This window comes from Leptosomus discolor, chromosome 1 (assembly GCF_034619465.1).
Source record: "Leptosomus discolor isolate bLepDis1 chromosome 1, bLepDis1.hap2, whole genome shotgun sequence".
NCBI classification, from domain to species: Eukaryota; Metazoa; Chordata; class Aves; order Leptosomiformes; family Leptosomidae; genus Leptosomus; species Leptosomus discolor.
In genome coordinates this window covers 144309062-144334870 of record NC_141391.1, presented here as the reverse complement: position 1 = coordinate 144334870, position 25809 = coordinate 144309062, and the positions used below count along the sequence as shown (strand labels likewise).

General features: G+C 42.2%; 1 protein-coding gene across 1 annotated transcript in view; it reads left to right on the top strand.

The window, feature by feature from the left end:
- The window catches only part of IRAG2 (inositol 1,4,5-triphosphate receptor associated 2), a 40525-nt gene that overhangs the window by 9543 nt on the left and 5173 nt on the right, over positions 1-25809 (top strand). The window contains exons 11-33 of the mRNA XM_086479053.1: positions 1210-1269; positions 1379-1443; positions 1533-1632; positions 3240-3353; positions 3707-3805; positions 7164-7327; positions 8952-9066; positions 9509-9671; positions 11888-11949; positions 12896-12961; positions 13494-13496; positions 13967-14072; positions 15230-15377; positions 16154-16235; positions 19696-19742; positions 19825-19889; positions 20016-20132; positions 22218-22300; positions 22441-22513; positions 24125-24179; positions 24266-24293; positions 24863-25003; positions 25447-25581. Of these exons, the coding sequence (XP_086335179.1) occupies positions 1210-1269; positions 1379-1443; positions 1533-1632; positions 3240-3353; positions 3707-3805; positions 7164-7327; positions 8952-9066; positions 9509-9671; positions 11888-11949; positions 12896-12961; positions 13494-13496; positions 13967-14072; positions 15230-15377; positions 16154-16235; positions 19696-19742; positions 19825-19889; positions 20016-20132; positions 22218-22300; positions 22441-22513; positions 24125-24179; positions 24266-24293; positions 24863-25003; positions 25447-25581 (2091 nt within the window). The remainder of the gene's footprint in view (positions 1-1209; positions 1270-1378; positions 1444-1532; positions 1633-3239; positions 3354-3706; positions 3806-7163; positions 7328-8951; positions 9067-9508; positions 9672-11887; positions 11950-12895; positions 12962-13493; positions 13497-13966; positions 14073-15229; positions 15378-16153; positions 16236-19695; positions 19743-19824; positions 19890-20015; positions 20133-22217; positions 22301-22440; positions 22514-24124; positions 24180-24265; positions 24294-24862; positions 25004-25446; positions 25582-25809) is intronic.

The following is a 25809-nucleotide window of genomic DNA, read 5'->3' as shown; positions in this document are numbered from 1 at the left end:
TTTTTTTAGTTTGACTAAATGGGAGTTTTGAAATCGGACTGCTAGATTGCATGTTCTTGTAGATAAAGGTGACTGGTTTGTATAATCTTGAAGAAACAGGTGTGGAAACCTGACTTTGCTTGCTGGCATTAGGATCTGTGTGGGATAAGGGTTTCCCTGTAAGCTAAAAAAATCCCTCTCATAGCTCTTTCTCCAAAGGCAGATTGGATAGGATTTATGGTCGCTGAAAATCATGACAACCTTTCTGTTCCAGGACTGCAGAAGGCATGTGAAGATAGAAAACACTTTAAATTTTTCACCCTTTTTTTTTTTTTTTTTTTTTTTTTTTTACTTAAACCTTCAGCACTATACATCAGTTGTCTCTGCCAAGGCTGGAAACCTGGTTCTATAACCTTACTTTTCCCGCTTATATTTCTGTGTATTTCACCTCTTTCAAAAACCTCAATTATTTTTAAAGAGGAAGAGTAGGAAGAAGTTATAAAAGGGGTGGGAGGACGAGAGTGCCTACTTGAAGTTCCTGTTTTCTTGAAGAAATTCTCTGCTTGTCTGTGCAGTGCCCTCTGTTGTAATGCCGTAACATGACTGAAGCCCACTGATCGTTTATGATGCTAAGAAAGCCGCTACTTCTACTAACCCCTCAGTCTTACCATGAGGGTTTATAAGTTCCCCATCAGCCCTTCCATTAGGCAGGGTTTAATCCGCAGAGTACTACGCTGTATGCCCTTAATCATGAAAACTAATAACAGTAAACCTGAAATGTTGCAACTTGTTTTAAGGGTCAGTTAAGATTAAAACTCATGCCAAGGATAATATAGTCCAGGTTTTCAGCTAAAACTAGGGTACTTCTGTCTAGTGTGATCTGATACTGCTGGTACAGTAACCAGCTAAGTAATAAAGCACAGCACCTGGAAAGAGATTTTCTGTCTCCTCAATTTCAGAAGTTACACAGAAAAGGTCTTCCGAGTACTTTCTGTTAGCCGTTGTGCAAGGTAATTGACTGTATTCTTTTAAACTTGCAACTATTTTTGATGTTACTTAATTAGATTCCTGCTCAAACCTAAATTGTCCAGTTTGCTGCTGTGATGTAGGATTGAGTATCGTATTATTTTGGTCACAAAGCATGAGAGCTGTAACTACTACAAATTCACTTCAACGTGCTAGTTGTCGGGTTGTGTACTTTAAAGGCTCTTTTCTTCACAATCTCTGCAGAAGGAGCAGGACATCAAGGAACTGAAGTTAACCATTGTGGAGTGTTCCTCAATAATAGAGGTATGGGACCCGAGTTTAGTTTTTGACTATGTGAGGGGAAAGCATGCATATCCTATGCTTATTCTGCATGACAAACTAACACTCTAACCAGGTCTGATGTATGTTTTAGACTTTACGGGCAGAAAAAAATAAGCTACTGGAGAACATACAACACATGCAGCAAGAGCTTATCTCGTGAGTATTGTGGGCAAGTAGGAGGAAATATAGTTCATCAAAAGTCAAAAAAAAGGCTTATACTTTTTTTTTTTCTCTGCTTCTTTTAGAAATGGGTTGAGTTTCCCATTGCTGTGTAAATTTAACAGTGATATTCCTGAAGGGATGAGTTCACTGCACTGTGAACTGGAACTTGCTCAGTCTTCTGAGGTATGAATCAAATCTTTATTGAATCTCACCCCAGCTGTCTTGCATCAGTAAAGGAAGAACAAAGCTCATTCCCTGTAGATCATTAGTAACCCTAGAACTCAAAGCCATTAGTCCTAGCACGCAAGCATACAATGTGAAGGTTACAATATTGTCCCAAGTACATTGGAGAAAGTCCAAAGAAAAGCAAACAAAGCACTTGGAAATTTAAAAAATGAGACCTACAAAGTAAATCTGGAAGAGCTAGGGTCATGCATTTAGCTGGCAGAAGAACAGACTGATAGGAGAAGATGTGAGTTTTCAAATACATAAAGGCTATTATGCTGAAGAAAGTAATGGTCTGTTTTCTTCTTCTATACTGCCTACACTGGACAGAAACAGTGGGTTTCAGTTGCAGGAGGGGAGACTCCTTTTTCCTTGAAGTTTAATGTAGTGAAAAAGAAAATTAAGCATTAGAGTAAGCATCTTGACAAGATTGTAGAGTCTTCACCTAATTTATTCTTTAGAAACCTTGACAAGCATCTGTCTGTAGGTACCATTCCCTTGCCCTCAGCGGGTATAATGGAGACCAATCCTTAGAAGTCCTGTCCAGCTTTTATTTTCCTGAGGCCTTTGGATAGGAACTTAGAGGAGGACTGGCACAGGCTGACAAAATCTTAGCACTGCAGTTGAGCCTCTTGGTTTGGAGTTGTAGTGTTCCCCATGCCCTCTGCAGAACACCCCACAGGTGATCTGGTGACTTTTGGGAGCTACACTTCTGATCAGATAGACTTCACATAACACTAGAAGTGTGGTCCCTAATTTACTGTTCTCGTAGCTTTCTGGCTCTCCAATGGAGAACTAGTTGGAAAAAAACAATTTACGTGTGCATTATGGGTTTGGTTCAGATTTTTATCTGAGCTATTCTTTGCCCATTTCCCTAAAGACGTTCCATGGACTCCCATCCTTCCTTACAGTGCTGTCTTCCCTTTAGATGCAAGATGTGCAGCAGAGCTGATTACAAATATCTAGTATTGCAGTGATTTTTCTTGTAAGCCTTCATCGTGCTGCTACTTGCTTTTGTGTGCGGTGCGTTTGCAGAATTAGCACTTGCAACAGAAAAAAAAATAATCTACTAATGGACTAAAACTACAGACCCAGAAATGAGAGGTATGCTTCGCTAGGCAGCTCCATTTCAAAAGTAACATATTGTCCCTTGTTGCATCTCCCCACAGCCACAGTGAGTCACTGTGTTTACCTTTCAAATGCTGTAATGAGACAAGATTCCACCAAATCACCTGTAAAGCAAGTAGGGGCTCTGCTTATTCATCACTTGGTAAAGCCTCTTCTGAATAAAGATAACTAATTATTGACTTCCTCTTGCCTACTCCTGACGTGAAAATTTACATTGGATCACTCAGCAGCTTGGCTGGCTTGCCTTTTTTTTTTTTTTTTTTAATTCCCATGACATGATGGTTTTGAAAAGCTTTTACAACCTTTAAGTTTCAGTAGCTCTGACCTTCTGGTAAATATGATGCAGGGATACTTCAGAAAAGTCTAAATGTCACTGATGCTGGATTGTAATAAGGAGATGTCAAAATAAGCTAGCTGGCTCTTCCATCTCTTCAAAGATTACCAAGACTGAGTGGACATCTCTGGACGAGACGCTGGACCGTGAAGTGCTGTTTTTACTTCAGGGACCTGAATATGTGGGAGAAAAATTTAAGACTATCATGCAAAACCTGGTCAGTGGTAAAGATTATGTGAATAAGGATGTGATTTTTCTGTCGGCCTTTTAATTAGGATTTCTCCAAACACCGATAATCAGGTTGCGTTTACTCCTTCTGGAAAAAATATTAGCTTCCGGGGGGGGGGGGGGGGGGTGCTCCTTACTCTAACAGTATCACTTGGCACCTACTCTAACACTGTAATTTATAACCTGGGTAATTCTGGGCAGGATTGTGTCACACTTGTACTAGAAATGGCAGGGTTTGGGTTTTTGTTGGGTTTGAGATTTTTGGTTGTGGTTTGTTTTTTTGGGGGGGTTTTGTGTGTGTTGTTGTGTGTTGTTGTTGGTTTGTTTGTTTGTTTTTTTCAGAAAGAGGAAGTTTCTGAAGCAGAGGAGCTTGTCATGACTTTACAATGGGTAAAAGATCCTGATGTGAACATGCAACAGGCTTGGGAAAGAAAACTTGTGGTAAGTAACTGTTTCTCTGAAGATATTTTTTTAAAATACTGGGGCTGTGCAAAAGCTTAAGGTGAGTATCTTGCTGCATGCTATGTGTAATTGATTACTCAAGATTATAGCAGCCCACCTGGAGGTCAGGGATGGCTCTATGGAGAGAAATATATTTTGTAACGCCTTTTTTTTTTGAGGCGGGAAGGGGATGATTGCTTTTCACTTAAATGCTGTACTGTTCCTGACTTGTGCAAGATCTCACTTTGTTAAAACAGTGCTTGAAGGAAAGGGTAGATGAAGCAAATCTTTTTGAAGAGGAAAATGAGGTCAGATGACAACACTACATTGTGTGAGCTATGAAGCTTTTCTGCTCACTGCACGTTTCTGTGTGCCTCAAGCATCCATTTTCCCTTATGCTCTGAAGCTGACTACAGTAGTGGACGGTTTCACCATCAGGAGGAGGAATCAGGTGACTTTATAACCAGATTTCCAAGACAAAACTTTCATAGGGTTTGCTTTCTTCTGAAAAGCAAATTGTTCCGCTTTTGCTGGACACACTACACAGGAAAAGTTTATATGAAAAGATGCTTTTACAACTTAATCTTGCATAATGTATTTTTTATGTATTTTTTTTTTACTGTTCCTCATACCTCCTGTAAGGATTGAAAGTAAGGACTTTTGCTCAAGGTAACTGGCAAGAATAACTACCCTGTGTGGTAGCAGCAGTCTGTGGACACAGCTGAACTCTCTTGCTCTTGTTCCCTCCTCCCATCCAATCTAACACTATGGTTTCTGAAATTTTCATCTCACTGGATGCAGCTTTTCCTTTAACCTGCTCCTTCTTACTAATCTGTTGCAAGGAACACTGCTGCAGAAACTTCCACCAAACTGTATATTAATGCTGTCTTCCAGCTCCTTAATAGATGCAAAACCCTCAGTTCATCGCACTTGGGTAGTGGCAGGTGGCACCACAGTACTTGCTGTCTTAAGCTGTCAGCTTTTCCTCTAGTGCTGCAAAGTGTAGCTGGCCCTCTTCATCTTTCCTGGGCATGTGGAAGCAATCATTGGAGCCATCCAGCCCTGCAGCCAGCTTTTTGTAGCTTTTTCTTCTTTATGTAAATCCTGAAAGCTTCACCTTGGAGAAGGTGAAAACTGTTTCAGTCTCCTCACCCTGGTGTGACTTTGGATAGAGTTTGGGAAACTGCTGGCTCATGCATTGCTGTAACTTCTTGATCTTGACTGAAAACTTCCTTTTTCAAAGATGTCACAGCTGAAAATACGCTCATTAACATACCATTCATGTTGGGATCGTATTCTTGTTAAACATGTGAGGCTAAAAACTCCTGATGTTGATCCAGTCAAATGAATCCCATTCTGGCTCCTAGAAAGTGATGCATTTGGAAACTAAGCTAACAGAGGATCAAGGAAGAACAAGATTCTTCAACAATAAAAGGTCCTGTCCTGAAACCCACGGGGATGGGAAGTGTCTTCACGTCAAACATACTGTCTTCACCTAGCTAGAACCAGCCACATGTGTGGGAAATATGGAACTGGACAACAGTAGACCCAAACAAAGAAATATTTGAAGTGGCTTCTTCCAGCCTTAGAGGAAGCTTTTATAAAAAAGGAATTGGACTATGCACTATCACTTGAAGCCTAAACACTTCCCCACCATTTCCTGTGAAATGTATTACGGACATGTTTGCTGGGTTTTAGTGTTTTTTAAGTATGTTTTAAAGTATATTGCACATAAAGTAAATCTTAAGTGTGCCTGTGTTTTTATGTGTATATACATACATTTAAGCATAAGTAGATGGTGACAGTAAAAACTTTTTCACCCTTCTCCTGCAGGAAGATAAGACTGTGGCCCATGTGCCCTGATAAGCCTATACCACTTGCACGTCAAAACCATGTTATTTTGAACAGCAAGTGCTGCCTGCCTTGGCTGAGAAACTGATCTTCAGGATGTGGGCGTTTGCACATGGTCACATCCCATGTCATCCTAGTAAACTTATCTAGCAAAACTGCTCAGGCTCTTTTTTTTTTTTTTTTTTTGTAGCATGATACTTGACGTGCTAGACTTTGTTTTGTTTGAAGCTCATGAACAACATTAGACTCTAACTTGCAAGTAGGTAACGTGGCCCATATTTGTAGGACTGATGTTTTCCCCTTTGACCTAATGTAAAATCCCAGAGATGTGAACCTCAGTCTTCCCTGACCTCTCACTGACTCTCATTAAGCATTTTTTAAAAGCTGAGGCCTCTATTGTGTATGTTCAACTGAACAAGGTCAGAGAAAGAGGATGGGACTCTTCTTTCTTGGTACTTTGTACTGTAAGTCAATGTTCAGAGAAATACAGCAGATGCAATGTTACTTAATGCTTCATTTTTACCATCTTCCACTTTTTCTTCCTATAAATCAGAGGTAAAACTGAAAGCCTTTGTCACAGGGGTCATCCCTTGGACACATTTCATCTGCTAGGCATGTGTGACAAACTGAAATATGGATTTATTGGGTTTTGGTTTGTTGTGTTTGTTTTTTTTTTTCACTTTGCTGTAATACAAACTCAAATTGGTGCCAGTGGACTTGGTTGTACTTTGAAGAAAGGGTCACGGAAGTCTAAATTATCAGTTTTAGGGCTTCCTGCAGGATGGTCATTATAAAACTTCCCCTTATGAAATATGTTTTTTTGTTGCTCTATCTGGGCGTCCTGTAATGGAGTTTATCTGGTATAAGTTGTAAAGACTCCCTCACGCACTGTGTAATCTCCTGCCCCACTAACCATAAATACTTGCTAACAATATATTTGTTTTACAAGGGATAAAGAGGACTATCTGTGTACCCTCACTTTTGACTTAGAAGTAACCTTTTGAAAGAAGTGGGAGCCATTTGTCCAATTAAACTAGCATACAGAAGACTTACATTTTCTTGTGCAAACTGCTAGGCGTTGATCCATCTAAAAAAAAAGTCTTAAAGTACTAACCCTTTGTAGGAGTCTAGCCTGTCTGTCCCCATATGCCATCAGATTCAGGAATTGGAAGGCACAGGTTTGAAGTCTAGGTAGCTTTGTTAACCTATTAGACTGCACAAAACACTGTTTTGTACAAAACAAACACCCATTTCTCCTTTATAATATCTTTCTAATTCAAATGTATTTTTCCTCATTTCTCTCACTCCCCCAACCAGACACTGTGTGAGAAGATTACAAATTATTGTTGATCATTCACCTTTATTGCTGATAGTGTTGGATGTAGGTGATGATACTAAATGGTAGAGTAGGGAAATCATTTCTCATTATATGAATTGGGGCTCTGGTTTACACTCTGGCTTTGCTCCTCATCCAACCACACGGCAACTCAGTTTCAAAACTTCACAGGTTCTCAAGCAAGAACTAAAAGAAAAAAGACACCTTTGGATCCAGAAACTTCATCTCTTAGAAAAATGCAGAGAATCCCTAGACAAGGATTTTATTCGAATGGCAGGCAACCTGAGGAGAACAAAGACAGAACAACTTCACCTAAGGAAAGAGCTCTCTGCCAGGTACCACTTCAAAGCATGTCTGTCTGGGTTTATGTTGTTGGTTTTTTATCTGTTTAGTGGTTGTTGTGTTGTTTGGTTTTTTTTTTTTCATTTTTGGGTTGGGATTTTTGCCTTGTGGAACAAAGTTTACTGAATTCTGAAGACTTTTTTTCACAGAGAAAAGTATATCTGCTGTTTTGGAGTGTGGATCTGGCTTTGGCATAATGTTTACACTATGTGGGAGTTAAGGTTTGTGTATGAAATAACATACCATCTTGGAGATGTATTTGAAAACACCAGGGAGACCACAGACAGAGCAGTCAAAGTAAGAGGGCACGGCCTATCTAGCAGGTGCAACCATTAAATAAACTGCTGGCTTTGTGTGAAGCAGAAGACCTGTGGAAGATGTGCCTGCAGGTGTTACTGCTTTGGGAGACAACTGCTAGTCCCAGTCGATATACTGTCTCAGTTTCTCAAGGGTATAACTTCAGTGAGATATCTCACTAAATATGAAAATGTAACTTTAAATTTTAGTTTATTGGTATGTGGTTCCGGGTGTGGGTTTTGATGTCACAGATATGGCAGCAAAAGACAGCAGGTGTAAACCTCTGCCCACCTGCCCTCCTCTCCTCAGACACTCAGGGAAGTAGCTAGTCAAGTGTTTGTTTTTTTTCCAGAGCAGCCAATCTGAATTTGTTGTCTTTGTAGAACCCAGGCTACTCATAGTGTCAGCTTTCTGCTATCCTACACTAAACGTAAATTTTTGCACGCCTGACTTTACCTGGGTTTGGGCTGTGAGCAGCTTCCTAAGGCTCTACATCCCTGAGAGCTAACGTGGAGCAATCATGCTGCACTTCTGCCTGACTTCTCTTCCACTAAGCATTGTTAATGTAGACCTCCCACATGCTCTCCCTTCACTCAGAAAAGAGTTGATAAAAATACTGATGGCTTGGTTTCTTAAAGCTGCCTCTCTGTATCAAAATTGTTTATGGTGGTAGCAACAAGGAAAAAAAAATGAAATGAGTTGGAGAAGAAATGGGCAAAGGGTTTCTGCAGTGGAAAAGAAAGGGTTACTCAAAAGCCATCATCTTTAGAACCGGTTCTGATTGCATCTGCTTGCTGTCAAGTGAAATACCCTCTGAAATACCGGGAAATTAATCTGATGAAGCTGTATATCTGCAGTAATGGCTCCAGGGTATCTTTTTCCAGAATGATTGACTTCATATTTGATTACTATTTCTCCCAAACCATGAGACAATGCATTCTTTTGACCAAATTGCAAAAGTTTACCCCACTAACCTCTTGCTCCCTGAGAGTTCTCTGGATATTCCACAAGTTTCCACTACGGTACCCAGCTGGCTGGGGCTCACACAGCCATTGCACCGTTCATCTGGGGAGAAACCTGGGAAAATCTCCATACCCTTCCTAATTTTGGAGCTGCTCTAACAACTCCCCGTCTGCCTCCTAGCACTTGTGCTTAGCAAGAACTAAGCCCCTGATGCTGGATCCTGAGGAGCTGCAATATGTAACAGCTGAATGTGGTTCTTGATGCATGTCTCAACAACCGGTGTGCGCTGCCTCCCAGGCACATGCCTGCTCTAAAATGTCAGTAACGGATTGCGGTTTGCGTTCTCTCACCCTGCAGGCAACGTGAGCTAGAAACTGTCAAACAGTTGCACGAAGAAACTGCTGGCCAGGCAGAAGCCCTTGGTTTAGAGCTGCAAAAAGCTACGAAGCAGCTTGAGGATGCCAGCAAACAGGTAAGGGGCGGTCTAGTTGCTTCTATGCAGGAAACAGGCAAGTAGATGCAAAAGGCTACGTACGATGCATTGCTGCTCTTGGGAAAGGAAATCGCATGTTCGGAATGGAGTGCCTGATTGCAAAAGTGGAACCGGCAGAGGAAGTCAAATTTGAGGGGGTGGTGACAACAGTTTGCTGATGAAAGAGGCAGAATTGCATATTTGTGGTGGCTTAAAAAAAAAAAAAAAAGAGGAAGAAAAAAAACCCAAAAATAGCTTCCATACACAGTCCACCCCAATGTAAAAATGCAGAAGTTCAGAGGGAGCTTTATCACTTCCTGAGAAAGAACAGATGCAGTTTGGTTTCATTTATATGAACTGTAGAGGCTCCTTGTGTTAGCTAGGCTGCTTTATTATCTTTTTTCATTCCCTTGTTTTTTCTTAAGTATTGTTTTGTGCTTAGGCGGAGGATCAAGTTGAAGCCTTTCACTCTGCTTGTGAGGAAGCCGCATCCTTGAAATGCAAGTTAGAGGAAGCCATTTCTGAGCAGCAAAATCTCAAGGATATGAATGCAGCTCTAACAAGCACTTGCCAGTGGCTTCAAGAAAAAGTGGAAGACCAGAAAAGTGAGTAACGCATGGCAGTGGGCCAGCATGCACTCTTGCATGGGCGAATGCTTTATGGTTTAGTTATGGCAAGAGGGAATAGGACTGATCTGCAGGTCGTCCGGTAAAATGCTTTGTCTTTTTTTTTTTTTTTTTCTCCTTCTTTCTTTCTATTTTTCTTTCTCTACTGAGAGATCTACAACCATAGCATCTGGGCTGAGAACGAGGTGGGATCCCAAAGAGTGGGTGTTAGGCTGGAACAAAGCTGCAGAACCTCCTGGCAAAATCTCCAGTCCTAGGAGGAAGGGCTAGTAACTCCATGGGTGGCACTGGCACTCCTTTACCGACGGTGCTGTTCCCACCCCTGAATAGCCCACCTTATTCCTAACAAAGTCATCCCTCTTTCTTAAGCTTTCTGTGCCAAATAGACCCGAGTTTTATGTTCTGCGTTCTGCTTGCTGCTTGTATTTGCTTTGTGGTTTTTAATAACTGCACAGCATTAGGCTGTTCTCTTCAGTAGAAAGCAATCGTGTCGTTGCATCATACACGTGCAACTTTTGCTACGGAACCATGGAAACTTCGTACTACCTCTTGCTCACTTGCTAATGTCAACACCTCAAAAAGCTTCGGCAATTAAGGAATGCAGTGGTTTGGTTCCAGCACATGTGGCTCTTTCTTTCCAAATTCTGGAGTGCAGATCACTCACAGGAAAAAAAAAATTTAGTGACTTTAAACCCACTGAATGTTTGGCTTCAGGCATGCATTTCCCAGGGCAATGTGACTGATGCTCAACATATATGTGCATTGTAAACAACTTTAATTTTGTCTTGTAGGTAAATTTACATGGGTCCCTACATCTTAGTTCTAAGACACAACTGTTAAGCACTGATGTGGCAGAAACAGCTCCAGACTGTTTGCTGACTTCTGACCAATATTTTGGCACTGTTCAAGTGTGTGCACTCATGTTGCTTTCATGAGTACTGCTTCCTTCAAACAGTGGGGTGGTTTTTTTTTTTAGCAAGAGGCATAACAATGGAAATAGTGTGTCATTTTCCAGCTCTCAATAGACAAAGCTCTTCAAAGAGAGCTAGAGTAAATTAAAAGAGAGAACCTTGGACATGTGGAAGAGATTGGTGGAATTGTGACTCCAAAAAGAAAAAAAAATATTAAGAAACCTCAGAGAGACCTCCCAAAAACCACTGTCACCCTGAAAATGACTGAGACTCACTTTAAATTAATTCAAGTAGTTTGGAGAAATCTTTCTGTAGTTAAACAGAAATAAACTGGTAGATGTGTTAGAGAAGTTGCAAAGTGTTATGAAGAACAGGGCTGACAAACAGGGATGGGAGTAGGGGAGGACAACACTTTACATTGGTACCTGCAGAAAGACAGACAGGTCTAGTGCCCCTTCTGACCGAAGGGCAGGGCTGTGGTCTCTTCTCCACCCACATACCCACTCCAATCCTCTATTTCCTCCCACCTGTGAGGTAAGAGATTAGAAATTAGGGAACCTGTTGGCCGAGGAAACTACTGCTCAACCTAAGCCTGGCACAGCTGCTTCTATGTTTCAGAGGTCTAATCTGAATCTTGCCACTAATTGCTACAGCCCTCATCTGGCAAAAAAGCTGAACAAGCTGCTGAGAGCTGCCTTCCATTTTTGCTTGGGCACTGAAGTGACAGTGCTAATGAGATGTCCTTTCACCACCACCACCTCCCCCCAACCCCCATTATTAGCTGCAGTAGAAAAGCTATGATAGACTTACATCAAGCTAGAAGTCACCAGAGGCAGGCTCTGGCACTACCGAACTTGAACAGAGGATGTTTCTAAGTATAATGTAAAGCCCATCGACTTTAAAACTTCCGTACAGGATGTCAAATTGGAAGGACAAATGCTTCTCTCCAAATAGGTCATAATGGAGTTGTTCATTTCCCTAGGGAACTGTGACACCTTAACGCTGGCGATGTGAGGAAGCTCTGCCTCCCCTTTATAGCAAGGGGAAACGTAACCACAGGGAAGAAAAAGTGTCCCGTGTTTTCAGTGGGGTGGAACTCCCAAAACAAAAATGCACTTCTAAAATTCTCTTTCCTGTGAAAAACTGTTGTAGATATAACTAGACTAAAGCAAAGTACAATGGGTTTTTGATAGGCAGTAGTCGGGTTTAAAGACGCTATAACATCCGACTACTTGTTATCAAATTACAAGGAACTCTGCAAGACTTGTAAATGTCTCTTCATAGCAACTGCTAATGAGCTGAGATGGGAACTGCTTCAAAGGCGACTCTGTGAATTGCTGTGTCAGGTATGATGCTTGTTTGGTGGGAGAAGAAAAGGTAGGCTTACACAGGAGGTGCTCTGGTGGAAGGACATCTACAGCTGAGATGAACCGCAAGTGATGTGGCAGCATCTGATTTCTTCTTTTCTAATATGCACGTAATTGCGGAGGCAGTAAACGGTCTGCACTGATCTGAACACTATTGTTTTCATTCTTCTGCCTTCAGGGGAAAAAATGGGCTAGAACTTACACGTATGGTGTTGGTCTTCTCTGTGAAAAATTGTTGGTGATCGTATCAAACGGGGCTGAGGGAAGCTTTCCCTGATGCATTGGGGTGATTTGGCCTCCCCAGTCAGCCCCCTCCTTCTGCAGACAGTCTTGAAAACTAAAGTTAAATCTTGTAATAAAATATCTTTCGATATCCAGATAGCGGCATAGGCAGAGAAACACTACCTTTGTGCTCCTTTGTGGAAATATGTTGGAAATTATATAACTCTGGAGTGCCTTGCTTTGAATAAAAATACTTTCTTCAAGTTTGGAAGGGGGTGGAGGGGGAGATGTTGTGGGAAGACTTTTTTTTTTTTTTTTTCCCCCAACCACCTCTAGTAAGGAACGCTATAGCTCTGGGTCTGAACAGTCTGGATTTAACATAGAATAACAAGGTATATATAAAGACAAACAGATGATCCTAAAATGTATCCTAGGCTGTAACAGGGGCATCGGAGGAACAGAATCAAAACCATGGACCACCTGCATGTGAATAAAACTTGTATTCGTGCATAAAGGTCTGCAGAATTAAAGGCTGAAAGTAGCAAGGGGAAACAACTGCCTGGTTTTCCTCATAGCTGAAAATAGTTTAATTAGAAAGATTAAATTCTGGTTTGTTCGTAATCAGTAGTAGTGTTCCTCCTCTCTTTCTACACTGTTTTTCTTCTACGTCTGCCTGCCTTAAACTATTTCTCTATCGCAACAGTGCTGTGCAGAGTTAGAATCTGACTACCGTCTGCTGCCCACATCAGCTGAGCCACTGAAAGAGAAGGTAAGCGCGCTTGCTATGACCTTTGCTGAGCCTGTTAAAATGTGACGCTCGTTTTGTTTGTTCTTATTTTTTTTATGACCTTGTCAGAAACTTCGCCAAGTTAAATATTCAATAAAAATAATTTGATACATGTTTATATATATATGCATGCACATGTATACACATATACAAAAGTATACTCAAAAGCTTATTGCAAAACCAGGTTCCTATTGCTCTGAACAGTCACTGTGACAAAAAAACAGGCGTTTGACAAATTGCATTTTAATAAGGATCAGAGGCTGAAATGGGGCTACATCTCCCCGTTTCTTTTCTATTTTTCAACACTTTAAGAAACATTAGGTCAAATGCAGCTGCGTAAGCGTGGCTTCAGAAGTTCCCTCTAGTCATCTTCAGGTGACACCTCTTCAGCTCTACACAGTACGGAAGTGGTCTGCATTCAGGGGCAGGGGTTGGGGAGGGCAATGCTTTGTCTCCGGGCAGCTGAGCTGGAGCTGCCCTCCTGCTCCTGCTGAGGGAAACCTGACCTGTGTAGCAGGTGCTGGACACTGGATGAATGTTCCCGTTCTCAGTTTGTCTGGTTGACTTGGCTTGGCTGAAAGGGGTTTTTTTAATTGTTGTTTTTTTGTTTGGTTTTAATTTGTTTGGTTTTTTTCACGGGGGTGGGTTGGTTGTGTGGGTGATTTTTTTTTTTTAATTTTTTTTTTCCTTTGGTTCTCCTGTCCTGCTCATCTTGCCTGTTTTTGTAGTAACTAGTTCAAGACCTAGCTTGAACCAGCATGCCTGTTGCAAATGTAGAGTTGAATTATTCTGCCTCTTCCTGTAACTGTTCTGTCCATTAAGAACGTAAGGTTTTCTAGACAAAAAAAAACAACAGATGAGGTATTTGTGTAACCGTTACTGTTACATTATGTAGATGTAACTGCATGTGTGTGTGGGGAGTTGGTGTCATTAATGTATTCAGCGTGATCGAACAACAGCAGCGCTTTCTATTTTTTCAATCAACAGCTCCACCGCTCTAAACGATTGCGGAGTGAAGGACCCACCTATTGCACTGACCTTCTCAGGGCACTGCCCTCAGATGTTTCATACCGGCGTAATACACTTCTGCTAGGTAAGACCTGGTGGTGGTGGCCATTTTTCTGTCTCTCTCCTGAAATATAGGAAGAATTGATAGAACAGTAACAGTGGTGCTGAACGTGATGGTAGAGCATGGAAAAATCTATCGTTTGCTTTAGCCTTTTTCTGAATGTAGTCCAGGAGGCTGAACCACGTTTATAACACTTGCAATGAGAGGCCTGAAAAGGTGTCTGGCTGTCAGCCGAACAGGAATCCCCAAAAGCTTAAGGAACTACTGGTATAAATCGTACATCCAAATATATTCCTGACAAGATGCTTGCTAGTCTGGATCGAGAGGGCTCAAATTATGCTCTTCCCATTCACTCTGACTGGCACGCTGAGATAGCGGTAGCAAGCCATGTCCTGCTACTTTGCTACTGAGCTGAGGTCAGTCCTGGTTTAAAAACTTGAACAGGTAACATAGCTACTGAGATTCATGTAATTGTATTTGTTGATTTCTCAATGAGGTGTTTGTACTTCCCTGCACCTCTCGGGCCTTATAAGTATTAAAAGCAACCACTGACAGACATGTATTGCAGGGCCACAGAACAGCAGAGGGCGTTTGGGATTTTATAGGCAAAGTGTTTCTTCCAGGAGTAATCTGGTACAGCATAGAGACTCTTCTCACACAAACCATAAAATGCTCAAATGTAATTCTATGTCATAGTGAGGGAGATGGAAGAAGATCTTGCTTGACTGCACATGCTCCTTATAAGAGCACTCTGCTGTTCTCAAAGAACTGTTTCAGTGGGTCAGCTTGGAATGTTCTTGCAACTTGCTGTAATATCACAATCCAGCCACAAATAAGGCAGGTATTCTTGGCTTGCACCGATCAAGTACTAATACAAGAAAGATCTATTTCCCAGTCCCATCTGCCACACAAAATAATTCACTACAAAAAAGCTGTCCTATGTGGAAGCTTCTATAACCTGACTGATGGAAAATCCCCATCCCCAGGTGCCACAGACTCTCCATCTACAAAATATGTTAAGGCCCCATAACCTAACCCTTCCATACCAAGATGGAAGCTGCCTTATAAACCTGTGTTTGGTTGGTCTGCTTCTCGATTATTTTACACTTAGTCAAAAATTGACACGTGACCAAATTCAGCTTTGCCAATGACCACCACTCGTCATGCTTATCTCTTAACAGATGCTCTGACCTTGGAAACCTCATGCCCAAATAACTCTCCTGTGCACAGCTGGGATTGGCCTTGCAGACAGAGCTCTGGTAGCTGCACGTTGGAAAGCTATGATCTGGGACACGCATCTACTTCAGATGTGACGTCAGTAGGGTGCAAGTAAGATGGCAGAACAACCTCTTTGGGGTGAAGGGCGGAAGAGTCCATGGGATCTAGCAGGTTCCAGGGGAAAGTTGTATCCCCAGTTCACTCTGAGTTCAGCAGCAGGGCATCTCTTATAGGAAATACTGAATGCTCGGTGGCCAGCTAATGGTGCTTTGGGGTAACACTGCTTCTATTCACAAAAGTAATAATAAAAATTTTACTGAAATTGATGGTTGGGACTGCCAGCCAAATACAGTGACAGTGTTTCTATCTCATGCTGGAGAACCAAGGCATGATGTAAGCATTCTTGTGTGTATTTTCACTGCTTAACTCACAACTGACACTCCCATTTAGGAGCCAAAATCCTATTAGCTTTGAGGAGTCACATTTTTGTTTGCAGCATTTAGAGCAGGAATTCTGCAGTCTTTACTTATCAAGCTGCCTCCTTAGATCTTTAAAATAGAGATTGAACTGCTTAAGATTATGAAATCTAGCTGACTATTGTCGGTGAATATTTTAAAAGATAAGGATGTTCCTGAAGATGCAGAGGCAGGCAGTCTGCAGCAGAAGACTCAGCAGCTCTTGAAGCCACTGGTTTTCTGTAGAATTGTGCGGTGTGGAGGAGGTTGGGAGAAGGACTGGTGGTGGTTCTTGCTGTTCGGGGGAGGAGGGATTGATGTTAGTGATGAATTTGTCTTTCTCTAAGAGACCAGCTGTCTGACTACACAGATATTCAGTTGTTATGTGCTTAAGGAAAATGGGCAATATGCAAATAAAACGTGTATTGCCAGGTGGAAAATATGCTCTGCTGGTAACTATACTGATGCAGACCTTCCTGTTTCCATTACAATGACGGACTCTTCACTTGCTGAGGTGAGTGCTGTCACAGAGATGTGGTTTTGAATGGGTTCAAACATTTAGTGCCTTACTGTGACCCAGATCCAGATTGAGCAGCTATAAATCAGTAATGCTTCAAAGTGAAGGGAGCTGACATCTGTCAGCAGGGTGCTGTGACGTCTTGTTGTGTGGGGGGTAGTCCCTTCTATTTGGGTATGCTTCTGGAGTATTGTAGTTCTACAATTTGGGCATGTAGACCCAAATGTCTTCATGTTCATGTGCCTCTGGGTCATGCTTTTAGCTGGGGGGTATTTTAAATGTGGTTTCGAGACTTGAGACAGCACTGTTTCTGCAGTAATACTCCATTCTGCCAGTGAAGTCTGAGTGATTTCTCTCTCTCTATCCACCTGCAAGAAGCCACAGGATGTTTTAGTTATGAATGGTGCCTTTCTCTGCACTTCTCCCACTGCTACCATGTAACAGCTGAAAAACGACGTCTTTGCTGTGTGAAAACTTGCCTTCAGGTGATGTGCTCCGATACACTTTCACTGCTGCGTAGAATCCTGCATCTACAGCTTGCGCTGTCAGTCTGCTTTCTCATGGCAACAGCAAGATGAGCTGCAGCTTAGCACACCTAGTTGTGCTCTGTGCTCAGTGCCACAATACTCACTATTGAATCTAGACCTCAGCCCTAGTACACAAGGCTTCTAATTAGCTTTACAAACTCCAGTATTGGCATTGGTGGCGATGACAGAAGAATATCGGTCAGTGGTTTCTGTGAATCTGGAAATAACCTTTGCAAGACTGATGAGCACTCAACCTCAGACCTACCTCAGCTGGTATGTGGTACCTGCAAGTGCAGTAGTGGTCTGGTGGTAGTGGCAAATCAAGGCAGAAAGTGCAGTGAGGGTAAAAGTTAAGAGTGATGGGGACTGCCTGTGGTTTCAGCACACTGCTCGGTTGGGGCGAAGCAGGTAAGGAACTCCAAGCTTGTGCAGCTACTCCTTAAACTACCTTGAAGAGGATAATCTCAAGAGCTTTTGCTTTATCCAGTCCTTCTGGAAAGTCACAGCCTTGCAAAGTTGTTTGAGATGCCTGTGCTTCATTGCTCTGGAGCTTTCTAACTCTAGCTGACCTCAGAAATGTTGTTTTCCATTTTTGCCTTTTTTTTTTTTTTTTAATTAATATAAACTTTCTGCATGAATATTCTGGAGGAGGAAAACGAAAATGTTAAAGCTTGCCCTGGAGAAAAGGCAAACAGGCTGAGTCCAGTATCTGTTCTAAAAACTATGATGTGCAGCAACATTTGAATATCCTTGTTTAATAGGAAAAGTCTCCCCAGACTTTTTTTTACTACACTGTAGTTGCAGATGTGTTTGAGCAGATCAAACCCTTCAGCATGTAAGTAACTCAAGTTATTTTGCCAAAGCATTGTCACTGTAGGCGTTTAGGGGTTATTTATTAAAGAAGCTCTTGCAAGAGCCGGGTGAAGCTTGGGCTTTTTATACTTACGAAAGTCATGTCACAGTCTAAAACCAGGTGTCAGTGCTTGTTTGGGAGGAATTATATGAGACTGTGGCCAGAATTCTCCTGTTGTGATAGAGGATACTGGGATTATTACGCTAATTGAAGGGATGGAGGGGGGAAAAAGTGATTGAGAATATACTGCGGGATCTTCTTTGACACAATCCTTTTATTAGGAAGAAAACCCAATCTTTAATGCAGTGTGCAAACAGATTTTGTTAGGAAATCTAGAATATGGGGTTTTCTTCTTGGTTCTCTTTACATGCACCCTGTGCAGTCCATGGGACCTCACAATCCTAATAGTCAGTATTGGGTTTTAGAAACTGAACCGAGGGTTTTTCCTTCATTGGAAAGAGAAACCACTGACCACATGATTACCTGGGGAGGGAAAGGGCATGTAGAATAATGTATCGCTTTAGTCAGTTCAGGTGGTACAAGGGGTTTTTTTGTTGCCTGTTTGGATGGTGTGGGCTGTATGCGTGTGTGTGTTTAAAAGCCCTTTAGATTTCTTTTGTTTTCACTCTAATGTGCTCTTTGTTTTCACCTTCTTCCCCAACGCTCCTAATGGCCTGAACAAGGCAATCGCAATGCTGTACTTCCTTATGCTTAATAGAGAATTCAAATAAGAACAAAAATAGCCTGGATTTGCATTAGGGGAGACATCTGGCTGGCTGGGGCAAGGCTCTGTGAGTGCAGTTGAGCTCTGATGGGTGGGCGAGCAAAGAGGAGAGAGAAGGCACTTACTGGTGCTGAGAGCAGTCAGTTGCTCTTGGAAATGATTGAGGGGCCTTGGTCACCTCCTTTTCTATTTTGCTGGGTTTCCTGGGTCCTCTGAGGATGTCTAAGGGGGAAAGAAATGTACCAGAACATAGGTGATCACTCGGTGATGTGTTTTTTCTGTTGTCTTGTGTGTCTGTGTGTCCCAATTCAACAGTGCTCTTGGGACACCCAAAGGTGGCTAGCCTCATACCTTCTCTGCTTAGAGATAGGTTTGGGTTTGGGGTTGACTTTTTTTTCTTTCTATTCAGCTCTTGCCTTCAGCAGTAGGTGGAGTTCATCACGAGTCATTACTGACTTAACCCTTTAAACTTCTGTTTCGCCTTGTATTTTCATCCATAAAGAGACCAATCTATCAATTGAACAAGCAAGCTGGAGTTACCCAGGGTGAAATGAGGAAGAGGGATATTTCCCACTCAGTATTTCCACTCAGTATTTCCCTTGCCATATTAAAAGGCTTAAGAGGGTGTCATGTGATAAGACTCAGGTCCAGAACCGCACTGTTAGCAGCTAAAAGAACATGAGCAAAACTACGCACCCGCCTTTTAACTGTGGAATTCCTCTCTGCTGTTTGCACATAAAGGAGGAGGCCTGAAGCCTTCTGAAGGGGTTAGGTAATAGTTTTCAATATTATACATAACAATGGTCGTTTGAAGACAGACACTAAAGTGTACAATACAACATGCAAGGCTTCTGCATTCTGGATTATCTGCTTGGTCAAGCTGTTCATTTCAATGCTTTCATTTACCTAAATGAGTCTGACATCTATAGCCGAGTGAAGCTCTGTGTGCTTCACTTGTAGGATTTGAGGTCAAGACCTTGAAAATGGATATATCTTGATGCATAGCATTAAGACAGAACAGTGCTGTGGTAACATGTACGTTGGTCATTTGAAAACATGCGTTAGAAGTGAAACATGAAGTTGGGAACAAAAATACATCTCTAAGTATGATATTCCTGAGATAAGATTTCTGCAGAAACGTAGTTGTCACTCCTAAGGATGATAACATGCTCAGCTACATACTGTATGCATGGGTGGCTTTAGACTAGCAGATGAATCTGCGTGCTCTTATCTAGTTCTTCGCTGCTGAAATAATTTGGGAACAGCTGGGGAATTATTAAAACTGACACACAAATTTTCTACCCGCACAGCAATCCTTTCCCTGATACTAAATGCTTCTCTCTTTCCATTAAGATTGACTGTGGAGAGCCAACGCTACCAGCCAGTCTGACCCCATCCAGGTCAGGTTTTGTACAACTTTTAAAAGCTTTTGTCAAGATTGTATCATGCAGATGAATATCTGAAAGAATTTTGTTTTGGCAGTGATCACTTAACATCACCCCAAGAGGTTCTTGCATCCTCTTTGGAAAGCACTGCACCAGTAACAGGTAAGCCCTTAATTTGGGGCACAAATATGTGAACTTTTTGCACTGAAAGTCTTGGAAATAGATATGCTCAAGTCTGTGCGCTTACTGAACAGTAATATCTCTGTCTTCTGTTGCCTGATATTACAGGTTGCCTTGTTATGGACAAAAGATCATCCAAGCGCTCACGTGAAAAAGAGGAAGAGGTGCCAACTTCTGTAGCAGTGGAGAAAAACAACGATAAGGATCCAGCTGGTCCTGTATCAGGTACAGTAACTGCTGCAGCACACTGGCACCCACTCAGTGAGGAAACGGCTTCCTTCCAGCATGTCTTTGACCTGAGGAAGCTGAGCAAGGGAAATAACTGTGATAACCTCTGATTTTCTGTTGTTGAACACACTTTTGCCTGCAAGTCCTTTCAACCCTTTCTGAAACCCTGGGTAGGAACAAGGCTTCACTCACATGCAGGAGGTCAGTAGCCTGCAAGAAGTAAATGTGAAATAACTTAGTGAAATCTTGATGCTTGCTCAGCTGGCAAAGCATTGTGTGGGTACTAAACCCCAGGCAATTTTGGGAGGAGAGAAAATGTTTTCATGGTTTTAAAAAGTTTAGTGACACAGCTAGACTATATAACACTTTCCTCTCTTTCAAAACTGATGTTCAGCACACAAGAAGCTGGGATGAGTCGAGAGGAGAGATGAGGATAGAGGCCTCTGTGTATGGTTTTGTCTTTTGCTGTAGCCATCATCACCCAGAAGAATTATTCTTGCCAGATCTGATGGTGCTTCTTCCACTTGAAAACTAAAAGCAAAACAAAACTGGTGTGTGTGTACACAGTCTATTTAAGCTATTTTTAAAAAGCTGATCTAAATAAGCAGCACAGGATATGTGTGCATGCTTGTTTGTAACCATTTTTTAACCTTTACCTAAATATAAGACGTTTCGTCATTGTTTCTTATTAGGTTTTGTTTCTTTCTTTAGTACTATCTTCCTGAAATCTAATTCAGTCCCCCCACTTAAATGTGTTTTCTTTCTACTAATTTGCCTCTACTGTTAATTTTCATATGTGGTCTAGGTGCCTCTGGCAAGGAGGAAACAGATATGCAAAACAGATCAGAAATAGTCCAAATAGCTTTAAAGTCTGAGAATCCTGCTGCCTGTTGTACATCTCTGAATAGAAAGTGTTTCTAGTATTAGAACGGAGGCACTGATGAATCTCTACTTGTGTTTTTTTGCTAGTACCACACAATGTCTTCTAAAGGTGCTTGGGAGCCAGGTCAGACAGAGGGGCTGCTGCAAAAATCATCAGGGACAAAAAAGAGCACTAAGCAGAGGTTAACGTGAAGGATGAAAAGAGAAAGCACTTCAAATTTGAAGCTGCTTCTTGTTGTTGTGCCATTTCTTTGGTTTGCATCTCTGTGGGGGTGTATGACTACATAAACAGCCAAAAAAGGAAAATTCTAGATGTTCTAAAAGGTATAAACAGCTACCAGGGTGACTGCTACGCAAGAAACTACCGTGACTCTTGGACTTTCTTCAGTTTCTTAAATATTTTCCTTTTAAAATCTTAATAGCTGTCCTTCTGGAGGTTATTTTTGCCCATTTAAAACCTTTTCTAAATTGAGGTACTTGAAAGTCTGTGTTGCATTTGAACTGGCATCATCTGTTCCTGAACTTACCGGTTCATCACTACTCGTCTTCTGGGAAAGAGAGTTTTTAGGCACAAAGGACAGCCCAAGTGGCAGATGAGGTTTGAAGCTTATGGACACCTGAAATGCCACAACTATATGCATTTCATGACCTGGTTGTGCTCAAGCTCCTCTGTAACAGCAGCTGAAGTAGCATCTATTTCTTGACTTCATCTGATATTCCATAACACAAAAGAAGATAATAAAAAATATTCATCGCTTCTCCTGTTAATTTGTGCATGGGATATTTTTTACATATTCCTGTGCTTATAGAATTCCAAATAAAAATTAATTATAAACTCTCCTTGAATAGCAAACAAAGAACCCATGGTGGTAGCAAATTAATAAAATTCATCTATCCAAGCGAATATTACTGTAACTTTTGCAACTTCAACTAGAGCAACTACAACCAGGAGTAATATTCTCACTTGTAGACGTGTAATGCTGCTTATTGGGATTTTTTCCAAGCCAAACATAATTATCATCACGCTTCCTCCTTTATGTCTTTGTAGTATTGTTCGCTGCTACCTCTCCTTCTTAACGCCCTCTCCTGGCATTTGCTGCAATTTTTTTTAGCCCTGTTGGTCCATGGCTAATACACCGGGCATTGGAGTCTTGCTTTGGTTTTACCATTATATTTCATTTTGGGAATGTTTATCCTCAGGAGTGGATCTGACCAAGAAGGAATTCTGCCCCGTGATGGATGAACACAAAACAGCATTTCAGAACACTTTAAAGCAAGATACGGTAAGAGTCCTAGTGACAGTGAAACATAGAACTGGTTTGGCTAAGCAGTGACAAGAAAAAAATACTGCAGGAGGGGACAGGCCCCTCCAGCAGCGGTGTGGCTGTTCCCTTGCTATAACTGCTCTCTGATACGCCTTTAGGAGGTGGACCAGGAAAAGAAAAACAAGAAAGAGCAGAGTGAGGAAGTGCCAGCTGTGGTTCCAAGTAGGAAAGGTAAGAATCATAGAAAGTGTTGGGTTGGAAGGGATCTCTAAAGGTCGTCTAGTCCAACCCCCCTACATTAAGCAGGGACATCTCTAACTAGATCAGGTTGCCCAGAGCCCCATCAAGCCTGATCTTGAATGTCACCAGGGATGGGGCCTTCACTACCTCTCTGGGCAAACTGCTCTAGTGCTTTACCACCCTTATGGTAGAGAACTTCCTCCTAATATCCAGTCTAAATCTACCTGTTTCTAGTTTAAAACTATTGCCCCTCGTCCTATCGCTACGTGCCCTGGTAAACAGTCCCTCCCCAGCTTTCCTGTAGGCCCCCCTCAGGTACTGGAAGGCCACTATAAGGTCTCCCAAGAGTCTTCTCTTCTCCAGGCTGAAAAACACAACTCTCTCAGCCTGTCCTCATAGGAGAGGTGCTCCAGCCCCCTGATCATTTTCGTGGCCCTCCTCTGGACATGCTCCAACAGGTCCACGTCCTTCTTGTGCTGGGGGCTCCAGAGCTGGACACAGTACTCCCTTCTTTTGATGCAGCCCAGGATGCAATTGGCCTTCTGGGCTGCAATTGCACACTGGTGGCTCATGCCCAGCTTTTCATCCACTGTCTTACTTTCATCCACTTTCATCCCCTAGTGCCCCCAAGTCTTCTTCCACAGGGCAGCTCTCTATCATGTCTTCTCCCAGCCTGTATTGATAATGGCAGTTGCCCTGGCCCAGGTGCAGGACCCTGCACTTGGCCTTATTGAACCTCGAGGTTCACTTGGGCCCACTTCTCCAGCTTGTCCAGGTCCTTCTGGATGGCATCCCTGTCCCTCTGGCATAACAACTGCACCACCCAGCTTGGTGTCATGTAATTTACTGGAGTGCATACCTTGGTCACCTAGGTCAAGAGCTGTGTAAAGAGAGCAGCCTGCCCCACACCAATTATTATGAGGAGGGTTTGTTTTAAGGAACAGTAGCTGCAGTTAAAGATCAAAATGGATTAGCAGTGGAGAGAAGGAAAATATTACCGTGCAAAATCTGCTTCTCTGATTTCTACAGATACTGATCTAACAGGCTCCATCTTCCTCTAGACAGGAGGGAAAATTTCTTAGGACCCACAAAGGAGCTGGGATATTTGAAACAGTTCTGGCATGCCTGCTCTCTCCAAAGATTTGTAAAGCAGCATCTTCTATGCTAGCTAGAGCTTGGAGTAATATGATATAGATAAACAGGATGATGTTTTTACTGAATTGTGCTCAGATATCTCCACTCTTCTAGTCACCTCACTTTTGCCTTTGGAATTCACTGAAAGCTAGTGATGTAGTAAGTCACATAACACCCTGAACCTGTGTGCTAGGGACTTAAGCCAAAACTTATAATTAACCATTCCTGTAGTAATTAGATGCCACTTGAAGCCAACTAAACAACTGACTTTTGGGGCTTTGGACGAGTGATAGTGCTGTGCTGTCTTACTGACGCTCTACCCCTAATATACTCTGAGCTACACAAGTTGATTTTATTGGCAAGAGCTTTAGCCGTGGCTTCTGTGGAAGTTTAAAAGACTTTCACAAACTGTTTTCGGCACTCTGTTTTTTCACTTTTGTCTGAGAACTTCCTTTTCTCTCTTCTCAGGGAGTTCACCCACTGCAGGTGGCATTAAAGGAGATAAAACAAAGCAAAATGAGCCGTAAGTGTTTTGACTTTCGATGATCACCTGCAGGTATGAGTTTAAAGCTGCAGTCTGTTACATGATTTCTTCTTCTTATCCTACAGTGACTCCCCTAATGAGAAAGAAGTGGAGGTAAGTCTTGACTGTCTTTGTATCCTTAAGTATCTCTGACAACAGAAAGATCTTGTAGATAAGCCCTGATTGATATCTTGTCCTACGTAAAAGAATGATGCTGAGTACCTTAAACTGGATGTATTTCTATAAGTTGGCTTCTGAAATTTGTCTTTCCAAGCCCAACGGAAATTTTGGAAGAGATAGCATGGGGAAAGGTGGAAATCTGTGTAAAACTGAACAAAAGATTTGTCACTACTGAAACATTTGCTTGCAAGCTTGAAGGAGCATAGCTGTGACCTCCTGCCAGGCGGAATGTGCTGATTTAAGACAGTTTTGTCAAAAGACACAGATGGCACACTGTGTGCTGCTGCCAGGATATCACCTATTCTGGCTGCAGATTATTTCCCCAGTCACTACAGGTAGGGAGACTGGCCTTGTGGAAGCAGGTTGTTGGCTTTCTCTTCTGTACCTCTCCTATGACTTTGTTCATGAGGTATAGTCCCAAATGTCATGCAGGTACCCAAATCTACTCTAAAAGCTTCTGCATCACCTGAATTACTCTGAAACCTTTTTCTCTCCCACAACAGGCTGAATTTCTGAGGTTGTCTTTAGGTTTTAAATGTGACTTGTTTACCTTGGACAAGAGAGTGAGGCTTGAAGAAAGGTCCCGAGACTTGGCTGAAGAAAATTTGAAAAAGGAGATCACAAATGCTCTGAAGATGCTAGAGGTTAGTATTGGCCACAGCTGGTGGGGTGGATGGGATGGACGGTTGTGAAAGTGCCTCTCCTAACACGACTGCTCTTAAGATTTGTGTATGTAATACATTATGAGCAAATCTGAATGAAGTTCTGAAGTGATGCCCTTGAAATATGACAGACTTTGCGTTTGAGGGGTAGCCTTCATCTGGGCGTATTTTGTGCTCAGGCAGTGGGGGAACTTCCTGTTGCGCAGGCGTTGGGCAAGAACCCCCGCTGCACCTGGTTTTATGCTGGGTAAGCGGAGGTCTCTGCCCAGTGGAGGTCTGTATCCAAGTTACACTGACTGAGGATATGGGGTGCTGATCTTGTGACTGTCTGGGCCCGAACACAACTCCTCAGTGTCATCAGTTGGGTTCACCCTTCTGTCTCTACTAATAGCTCACACTGTTTTTCTTACCAATATGTCTTTTAGTCTTTAGTTCCTTTGTGTGAAGAAGATAACCAAGCACAGGAGATCATTAAGAAGCTGCAGAAAAGCTTGCAGTTCCTTAGTCAGTATGCAGCCCGAGTCGCCAGCAGAGCAGAGATGTTGGGAGCTATTAATCAGGTAACTGTTTCCATGTAAACGTATTTTGTAAAGGGATAGCAGCAGCTGTTTGGTAGGCTTATGGTTCCAGAATTAGATTTGGAAATGTCGTGTAGGTAATGCAGACTGACCAGTACAGCTTAGTCCTGGTTCCCTCAGATCACTGTTTGTGCTACTATAAGGAATGCCAGGCACCATGAGAGCAGCTATGTTGCACTAGCGCTGTTCAAAAACACACAACAGAAATAT